The 10,286-nt window shown below is 39.0% G+C and overlaps 1 protein-coding gene across 1 annotated transcript; it reads right to left on the reverse strand.

Moving 5' to 3' along the window:
* Positions 1–1,535: 1,535 nt before the first annotated feature.
* LOC125551608 (novel plant SNARE 13-like) lies at positions 1,536–7,126 on the reverse strand. The gene is made up of 10 exons (XM_048714874.1): positions 6,915–7,126; positions 5,377–5,469; positions 5,009–5,102; positions 4,893–4,930; positions 4,515–4,615; positions 3,800–3,879; positions 3,672–3,728; positions 2,792–2,884; positions 2,633–2,707; positions 1,536–1,909 (listed from the first exon to the last, which is right to left on the reverse strand). Exons 1-10 carry the CDS (start codon positions 6,989–6,991, stop codon positions 1,796–1,798), a joined length of 822 nt encoding a protein of 273 aa, XP_048570831.1. The 5' UTR covers positions 6,992–7,126; the 3' UTR covers positions 1,536–1,795.
* Positions 7,127–10,286: the final 3,160 nt, after the last annotated feature.

Below are 10,286 nucleotides of genomic sequence, written 5' to 3' on the forward strand. Positions count from 1 at the left end.
AGAGGAATTGTGTGATCATATGGACGTCTGGGAGGCAGGCCAGTAGGTGGCTCGAACACATGCTTGTACTCATCAAGGATCAGTTGCACTTCAATAGGTATGGGCAAATTAGGAGTTGACAATAGGGAGCAGATTTCTACCACTGTGATTTCAGGCAACGCTGAGGCAGCACCCAACAGTGTTATTTCTGACCCTTGGTAAACAAATGATAGCCAGTGCTGTTCCCAGTCCACCAACATAGGGCTATGAGCAGAGAGCCAGTCCATACCCACAATGCCATCATAACTTCCTAGAGGAAAAATCTTAAAGGAACTTGTAAATTTATGGCCAGCACAAGACCATACACCTTCAGAAAGTTGAGAATCACAGGGCACAATGTCTCCATTAGCAATCTTCACTAGTACCTTAGGTATTGGAGTTAGCCCTTGTAACTTTCCAGCTAAGGAAGCATGCAGGAAGGAGTGTGAACTGCCAGAATCCACCAGAAAAACTAGATTTAAACCTTGTAATTGCACCTTCAACTGCATTGTTTTGGTGGACTGAATAGTGGATTCCGGCATATGTTCGGACGTTTCCAGTCCATCGGCATATGTTCGGACGTTTCCAGTGCGCATTGGACACTCCAGTACAAGCAAAGAGCCCACTACATCCCAAAAGACCGGCCTGAAGAGAATGTGGCACTCTCCCTTATAAGGAGCTCCTAGTCTCCTCCCATATCCGAGGCGGGACTAAAGTCACTAGCACTGCCCAAGGTCAGGTTCCTGACACCCCACCCCCTAGGGAAGCCGCCCTTAGGGTGGCGTGGGGCTCAGCTCTGATACTAGATTGTCAGGGCTATCTCTCAATTACTCCATGATTACGAATTCGAGCTATAAATCCATGGGGAAAGGGGATCGAGAGGAGAGGAGGAAACACACACACACGCTATCCTTCCGATCTCTAGCCGTCCGGCCGCCTACCCTCTACCAGATGAGACGCTCCACTTATATCATTACAAGGCCAAGGGCCCATTCTGGACCTGCAAGCCGATACGGGAGTTGCGGCTTGCGCTTGGGCCTTGGACTGGGCTTGAGATTGGAACGGTTCTATGCTTCACGCTTGTCCCGTGCCTTGTCGTTGACATACAGTCGGCACGGTAATCCTGCACCATGGCCCATCGCGACATAGCCAAACTGCCGTCGCCGGCCCTAACAGGGTCTCACAAGGGGAGCTGCTACGGGTACATACATGCCGCTTTCCCTGATTTTCTAAGCCACCGTACATCATCATTAATTGCTTTCCCTGATTTTCTAAGCCAGCTTATATCATCATTAATTGCTCCTGACTCAGATCTAGAGAAGCAGCTGGACGTCCAGTATACAAAGAACACCTGGACGCCAGAGCCAAAACGCCACTATAGTGTTTTCTTTTCTCGTGCACTGATGCTGAAGCCTTGGAGGTTTTTGCACTGCATACAGAAGCAACTAGCTGGCAGCCCTAGTCACACTTGTTGCCTCAATTAAATACAGCTGCCCACGTAGCGAATTCACCAAGTATCAATCCGAATATAAGACGTTTTAGATCACTACTTTGATCTAAAACGTCTGATTATGTTTCTACCATTTGAAATTTCATAAAGTGCTAGGGGGTATTCCTACATACTCGTAGAAGAGACCTCATCTCTGTTGCATAGTGCATATACACACAACAGAAAATAATATACATGAGCAGAAGAATTGTTACAACGTATCTCATGGCGCACTGCCAGCAGCTTTGTTACAAAAGGACTGCAGTATGAAACCACCGCATGCAATCATCAAAGACCTCTGAAAGCTTTTGCTGACAACAATCTCCTGTTAGTCTGAAAATTTTGAGCAGGTGGAGCCATTCCTGGGATATCTGGGATGTTCTTGTTATGCGGGTTGACAATCTGGTAGGACAAACATGGTGAAATCTTCCGACTCAAATCCAATTTATGCACAGGAAAAAACAGTAGATGCTATGGAAAGTCTCAGTGGGCAATTTTTTTAACAGAAAATGACTTGAAGGATGGCAAAAATAAATATCTTTCACAGTTCGGTTTATAAGGATTAGAAAAACAGAGCAACAAGATATAACAGCAACAAAAAAAATAGTAGCATCAATGTTCACCATCACTATGTGTGCTCAAAAGTTCCAACGAACCTTGTTTCGCTCCCTAATGTAGTAGAGTGATGCCAAGCCATTATCATTACTATATTAACAAATACTCCCTCCGCCCCAAATTACTTGTCACAGAAATGGATGTATCTAGAACTACAAATACATCTAGATACATACATTTCAGCGACAAGTATTTCCGGACGGAGGTAGTAGTTGAATGCAAAAACTCTCCCGTGGTCTAGTGTAGACAGCTCCAAGGTGAGTTGTCACCGACCCGGGTTGAAGGACTCATCTTCATAAGAATAAAACAGGGGACTTCTTTCCCCTATGTTCTCATTCTTTACAAATACTCCCTCTGTGAACTAATATAGGACGTTTTGTGTCAAGTCTCTAAAACGTCTTATATTAGTTTACAGAGGGAGTACTTGAATGCATGTGCATTTGGTCATGAGCTGGCAATCTTTCATGTCCTCTGGATACAATAGACAAACAGAAATAGCAGAAATTTTACCTTAACAACGATAATTGCAATAACGCCAAAAACTATCAGAGCAAGCAACCCCATGATGCATTTGTCTGTTGCTACCTGCGACAAGGAGAGTTTCCAAATATCAGGTACAGGTGCCACTTCACAAGCACGAATGGGCACACAGAGAGAGGTGGGACAAACCTGCCGGCCAATCTCTTTCACAAGCTGGCTAGCTTTCTTCAACGAAAAGTGAACCGAATCGAGCTCATTGCCAATTCTCTTCATTTGTTCCGTCTGCAAAAGTATAGGATAATATGTGCTGTCAGAATTATTATCATGTTTCTGGACAAAAACAAAAACAAAAATCGATATCATGTGCATGCATGCTAGAAATTTATCTGAGGAAAACAAGAAAAGTTATGGATACTGGAATGCAGTGAGAGATATGAATCAGTCAATCACAACCTAAATGCAATGTAGGGTAGTATTACATCAGAGTGAATTTGGGGGGACGGGGCAACTTTAAGAGTAGATAAGATAAGGTTTTGGAATATCTAGGATGTCTGATGCACATCTATATTGTTCTTGTGCAGTGGCACAAGATGTTGAAGCATTCAATACCACCAAGGGAGTTAAATTATATGCTGAATCTTCGTAACATCTCTAGATAATTGACATAAGGTAGCCCTTACAATGAAATATAAGACTTGAATAAAACAGTCAGCTAATAGCAGCACAACATTATGTCTACCTAATTCGAGAATTCTGATGTCCACTGGGTGTGTTTGCGCTACAATCAAACTTTGTATATTTCACTCCAAAAAAGCTGTGCTTTCTCATATAAATCATGGATGGGTACCATGCAATAACAAATACATTTATGTTTACCTCTGATTCTTTTAATAAAAACATACAAGCTCTTTCTAGTGGAGAACAGATTTTTAAAATCTGCTTTAATACAGAAGTACTGAATAGGTATGAAAAAACAATTTTTCTATGCAACTACTAAACACACATTTACGCCACAAGAAACGCGCATGGAAGGGGGAAAATTTGCTGTTTAAACTCCAGAAAATCTTGCCTGCTGTGTTAATGTTGTAGCAGTTTGAGATCCAACTTCGACAGTTTGCGCAACAACCTAGACAAGAAAAAACTTTAAAATTGCCATAAAGAAAATCGTTCAAGAGTATATATAGTTTAGAAAGCAACCATTTTTGAACGTGCAATAGCTTCGTCTGTTTGATCCATTTGGTTTCTTCCAGAATCAATGAGTTGTTGATTCGTCATAGCTGCATAGCCAGGTCCTTCCATAAGAACCAACATAAATATATGGCTTGGAAACTGACACTTCTTTTTATATATGATGAAAATAATATGAAATGGTAAAATCTTGTGATAATCATTTTGGTCTTGGGAAAATATTCTACTTCAAGCATTATCTTTGTTTCACTATAATACCGAATCTGGAGCCAATTAAGATAACGGTCTAGATTACCATTCTCGTGCAAAAAAGCTTATTTTTTTTCACTGGAGACATGAACCAAATTAAGATAAAATTGGCTTATAAAATGGAGCACAACAGATAAATGATACCTTATCGACATTCCGTGTGGTTATATTCAGCAGAAATTATGAGAAACTCCAATAAACCATGAGTTCACGATGTCACACATCCATACTCCCATATATCACATCAACTCATCAACAAAGAACATAGCCTATACCAATATAAAGTCAGAACTACTGTAGTTATACTGGCAAAAGTCAGGAAATCAACTAATCCCATTGTAACTTATTTATACTTTGGAATGTTACTGGTATCATTGCAGAGAAAACTCATCAGTAAGGCATATGATAATCATAGACTTAGCGATATTATTCGCAAGAGACTAAACACAGCTTAAAAGGCCTCAGTTAATTTAACCTGATGCCATTTGAATATTGTCATCTGCGGCAGGCTCACTACTTGTACCACCCATATCAAAGAGTTCAACCCGCTTGTTGTTACCAAGGCTACTTTGGTATCTGCAAGAGATCTTTAGTTAGTTAGCATTATCTTTGAAATTCCAGATGTTACTGTTAAGGAGCATTAGTATTAGGTCTAGGAGTCCTATTAGGCTATGTTTCCTTTCCTTGTACCCCAAGTCTTGTGTAATATATATATGCCCCTTGGGCCTCGCAATGCAATCAAGTTGCATCCATAACAGTTACAACGAAGGAATTCAATAAATAATACTAATACTCCTTAAGATTACGTGGAGCATATCAGCAACTTATTGCACAAAACAAAATGTATACTTACGTCTTCCTCAAGGTGACATAGGAGTTCAACTCTTTGATCTGTATAGTGAATAAGAACTGATTACAGAAGGGTGCAAATGGCATACAACAAAGAGCCTACTGAAATGATGTACTGACCATATACTGTTTTCTGTCATTTAGCTGCTTGTTGACTTCAGGAGGGTTCTTTGACTCCTCGACTTTCAGAATACGATCAAACTCTTTGATCAAGCTGCAAAGACAAATATGAACTTTACGCATTACATAGAGCATGGCACATCCATGATTGTATCCAGCAAAGGGAAAATTGTCATCAAATGACACAAATCAGATAGTATTGCACCACACAGCCAGTTAACTGCCAAAGTTTCAAGCTAAGAATAAAAGAACTGAAGGATGAATATATGAGAAATTAACACCAGTGTAAGACTGTCAAGATGAAAGTAAAAAAGAAAGACTTTACAGTAGCAGATTTAAGACTGAAGAATGCTGTCAGCCTGGCATACCGCTTGCACTCCTTCATTTTCCCTGTAAGATCCTCCAATTGTTTAGCTTGCCTATTAGAATCTTTAATCTTGTCCATCTTTTGGAACCCATTTCTGCACATACAGAAAAGGGCACGTGAATAAACGACTTAACTAGGCAGGTAAATTAATTTGAGTATTTCAGTAAAATCAATAAAGCTTTAGAACATGAGTTTGATAATTTACATAGGTGTTTGTATTCCACTATTGAGGAGACTCAGATTAACCTCAAGAGAGCTTGTACATTGCTACATTTAGTTATTGAAATAAGATAAGCACACTGGTAGTTGCAGCATGTCATTCAGAATTCAAGCTAGAAAGGAAGAATTCCCGATTATGGATTTGCTGGAACCAAACTTAGCTAGAATTAGGACTTTGTGAATGCAAAAATCAAGATAACCCTGCCCCGTCCACATTTACTGAAATTGTGCTTTTAGGTTTCAATGGCCAATACTATATTGTAACATTGACACCAAAAAACAAAGGCTTGAGAGGTACTCAGGTTGCCCAAAGTTCAAACATCCGATGCACATGCGTTGGACCATTATATATCAAAATTTGCATGTGAAAAATGGTATTTATCTCTATTCATTTTAATCATCAAGATAATATAAGAACGGTGAATTGAATCATTGCTTCATTGATAATGAGCAACTCTGTGATGAAAATCTGAATTAAGTATTTCCGACTTCTGACATGTGATCAAGGTAACCACACCTGTCTGAATTGTTCCAGCAAGCTGTAAGTAGTTCACAATGAAGTTATCGATAGTAAAAAGTGACAAGCAAGGAGACTATGCTGAAGTCACCAGTACAGAACTTCAGGTTTCTGCTCAAATACCTTATCTATTACTCCCTCCGTTCCATAATAAGTGCCGTGGTTTTAGTTAGAACTAAAACCACAACAGTTATTATGGAGCGGAGGGAGTATGTTTCTCCCGTACTGATGATCTCTACAGTAAGTCTAAATTATGACAGCAGCTGTAAATTTCACATGAACGACTCCCAGACAGGTTGACAGTTCAATGAGCTAGACAATTGTGCAGTAAGCCATCAAATCCTATACTAAATTACATCCATCATTCCATCACAAAACTCCCCACACTAACTTATTTCTCTCCTTTGCTATACCAGTATAACACATGAGCGAGTAACTGTAAGCAGTGACAACCAAAGCAGGTAAAGAGGTCACAATTGCACCAGCATTCAGAGCTCCAGTTCCACTACCGAAACACATCTTTCCCTTAACGCATAAGCGGATAGCACCGCTCCGAGGTAGCAAGTATTCCCTCCGTTCCTAAATATAAGATTTCTTAGAGATTTCAAAATAGACTACATACGGAGCAAAATGAGTGAATCTACACTCTAACATACGTCTATATACATCTGTATATTGTCCGTATTTTTATATTTAGAAACGGAGGGAGTATTGGGGGGTAACTGAAACATTAAACTCTTCCTTTTTGGCGAGAAAGAAAACTGAGACAGTAACTCGAGGGTGAGGTATACAGGGGGACTCACTGGAGTGCGCGGAAGATGTCCTGGATCTCTCCATCCATCTGCTGGAGCTCCGGGGTCATGGGCACGTCGCTCGCCATGGGTGCCTTCACCCGCCTCCACGCTTCCTCCTCTATCCGGCGCAAACCCTACCTGCGGGGGGTGGGGGGGGGGGACGACGACGAGAAGGGGGAAAGAAAGAGGCAGTTTTTTTGATCTAAAAGAGAGAGAGACTGAGAGAGGCAGTTGTCGTGAGTTGGTGCCTAGGGCTCGGCTCCGGCAAATCCTATTTAGCGCTGCAGGCGCCGGATTCTTCTATTTCTGCAAACCGGCGCCTGCAGGCTCCTTAGCTGGGCTCGGCCTATTTAGCGTTTCCTTTTGTCTGTTTTAAAGTGCAAAAATGGCGCCAGCCAAAGAATCAAACTCTAGACCTCTTAGTTCTCAGCGTAACGACCTAACCACTAGAACCATCGTGAACTTATGGATTGAAACTGCTTCCGTCCTTTTTGTTCTTTGCTAGTAGTTCGCATCTCTTTTTCTTTTTTCTATTTTTCTGTCTTTTTTCCTTTTCTATTTATTTCTTTTTCTGAAATGCGCGATTGTAAATCCATGAACTTTTTCTTCATAATCAACGAACGTTTTTTCAACAATCCATGAACTTTTCTCCAAATTGATGAACTTATTTTTCAAATTTGATAAACTTTTCTCAAATTTAATGAACATTTAAAATTCGTTGAACTTTTTATGAAAATCAATGAACTTTTTTCGATTTTCGATGAATTTTTTTCAAATTTCATGAACTTTATCTTAAATTCGATGAACTTTTTTCAAATTTGATGAACTCTTTTCAAAATCAATGAACTTTTATCAAAATCGATGAACTCTTTCTCAAATTTGGTGAAGTTTTCTCAAATTCAATGAACTTTTTTTAAAAAATTCAATGAAATTTTTTCAAATTCATGAACTTTTTCCATTTTTGTGAAGTTTTCTTTTCAATTCATTGTTTATGTGAATGCTTTTTAATATTTATGTTTTCTTTAGTCAAATAATCCATGGTTTATGTGAATGCTCTGTTTTCCTTACGTAATCAATGAACTAAACATGGTGTAGTGGTTAACTCATGTGGGGGACTACTGGGCGTCGGTATTTCGAGTCCCACGTCTCCTCGAATTTATTTGCATTCTCCTTTTGCTTTGTAGCACGTTGCTGGGCTCCGCGTACCGCAATGGCCTGTTAGCTGGGTTTACAATACTAGTTCTAGTGGACCCGTTGCATCAAATGGCCTAAAGATCTGTTGAATTTATGTATAAACTGAAGAAAAAAATATAGTTTAGTTGGATTAGTTATGGGTAAGCACATATGATACAAATTTAAACCCTCTTAAGAAAAAAGAATAAATCATCTTTGTTGTCTATAATAAAATGTATAATAACATTACCCGTTACGTCAAACAAAAGAGTTATTTGAAAATAAATGCTTGACAATTTGACAATAATAAGGATCCTTTTAATATTGAAAATTGAAAGAAACATAGCCTCAAACTATGTAATAGAGTTTTCAAAATGCAGGCATTCTCTTTATACAATTTTGCTATGTTAGATGGGACTTAGGAATCCAAGTCATGCTTTGTCCTATACGTTGTTGGTAAACTCTCCCCTCCCACTCCTCTGGATCCATAGAATTTTGCCTTCACAACCCTTTATATATGTCAGATGCACTGTAATTCCTACATTTTTGAAAGGAGCTAAACAAACAATGCCTTGCACGACATTTTTCTTTTGCTCCGTGATGAAGCCACTTTCTATAGCCATCTCTTCTTTTTTGAAGGGAACGGGAAAAAAATATCCCACGCCATGTTTATGACATGTTGTTCTATAATACTCCCTTCATTCGAAAATAAATGTCTCAACTTTATACTAAGCTTGAGACACTTATTTTAGAACGGTGGGAGTAGAAGTGCAAACATGAAATGGGAAATCAATTGAGGACCTGTTGCGCCGAATGGCGCAGAGTCCCATTTGAAACCATGTGCACGTAAAAAATATTTGCATTTTTCAGTAACTTTATATTTGACCAAGCGCAGAAACCATGTCAAATCCGAACTGCTGGTAAAATTAGGTTTTAGCAACCACTTATGGTACTCCTGCATTCCCTTATACAATGTCACTATGAAAAATACATTTTGCATCTATACAAGGCCATTAACAGAAATCAATGCAAAAATTAATGATGTTCCTCCTACTAGCAATTTGTTTAATACTTGCATGCATGTTGTCATAATGACAATCAACTACTTCCTTCTCATTCTTTCCTTACATGCATGTTGCGTATTAATGATCCTGATTAACAAAAAGAAAAGTTAGCTTGCAAAGCAGTCATTAAATTTTACCTTGGTACCTGTATTCTAAGTTTATGGCCTTGTATAAGGAATGAAGGGAGTACCAATTTTACCTATGTGAAGGCAAGTCCGAGGTAGTTATTATAAATATTTGACAAAGGAAGAAAACATCCAACATGTGAAACTTTTCCTAAAATTAAAGCAACATCATATACATGAGCAACATCAGATTAAACATAAGGTTAAGTATAGATCTTATCTTGTAGAGAAAAGGAACAAAATAAAATGGGAACATAGCATATATGGCAAAATAAAAGTGTCGAAGATCACTGCTACTTCTTGAGCTTGCGCTGATTTTTCCCTTGAAGAGGAAAGGGTGATACAGCAAAGTAGAGTAAGTATTTCCCTCAGTTTTGAGAACCAGGGTATCAATTCAGTAGGAGACAACGCACAAGTCATCAAATACCTGCATAAACAAACAACAACTTGCAGGGGTTGTCAATCCCTTCACGGTTACTTGCAAATGTGAGATCTGATAGAGATAGATAAACGGTAAAGTAAATATTTTTGGTATTTTTGGTTTATAGATCGGAAAGTAAAAGATTGCAAAATAGTAGATCGAAAACTAATATGATGGAAACTAGAATTTGTATGATGGAAAATAGAACTTGTATGATGGAAGATAGACCCGGGGGCCATAGGTTTCACTACAGGCTTCTCTCATGATAACAAATAATACGGTGGGTGAACAAATTACTGCCGAGCAATTGATAGAAAAGCGCAAAGTTATGACGATATCTAAGGCAATGATCATGAATATAGACATCGCGTCCATGTCAAGTAGACCAAAACGATCCTGCATCTACTACAATTACTCCACATATCGACTGCTATCCAGCATGCATCGAGAGTATTAAGTTCATAAAGAACGGAGTAACGCATTAAGCAAAATGACATGATGTAGAGGAATTAACTCAAGCACTATGATGAAAACCCCATATTTTTATCCTCGATGGCAACAATAAAATACGTGCCTTGCTGCCCCTACTGTCACTAGG

The sequence above is a fragment of the Triticum urartu genome, chromosome 4 (assembly GCF_003073215.2).
Source record: "Triticum urartu cultivar G1812 chromosome 4, Tu2.1, whole genome shotgun sequence".
Taxonomy (NCBI): domain Eukaryota; kingdom Viridiplantae; phylum Streptophyta; class Magnoliopsida; order Poales; family Poaceae; genus Triticum; species Triticum urartu.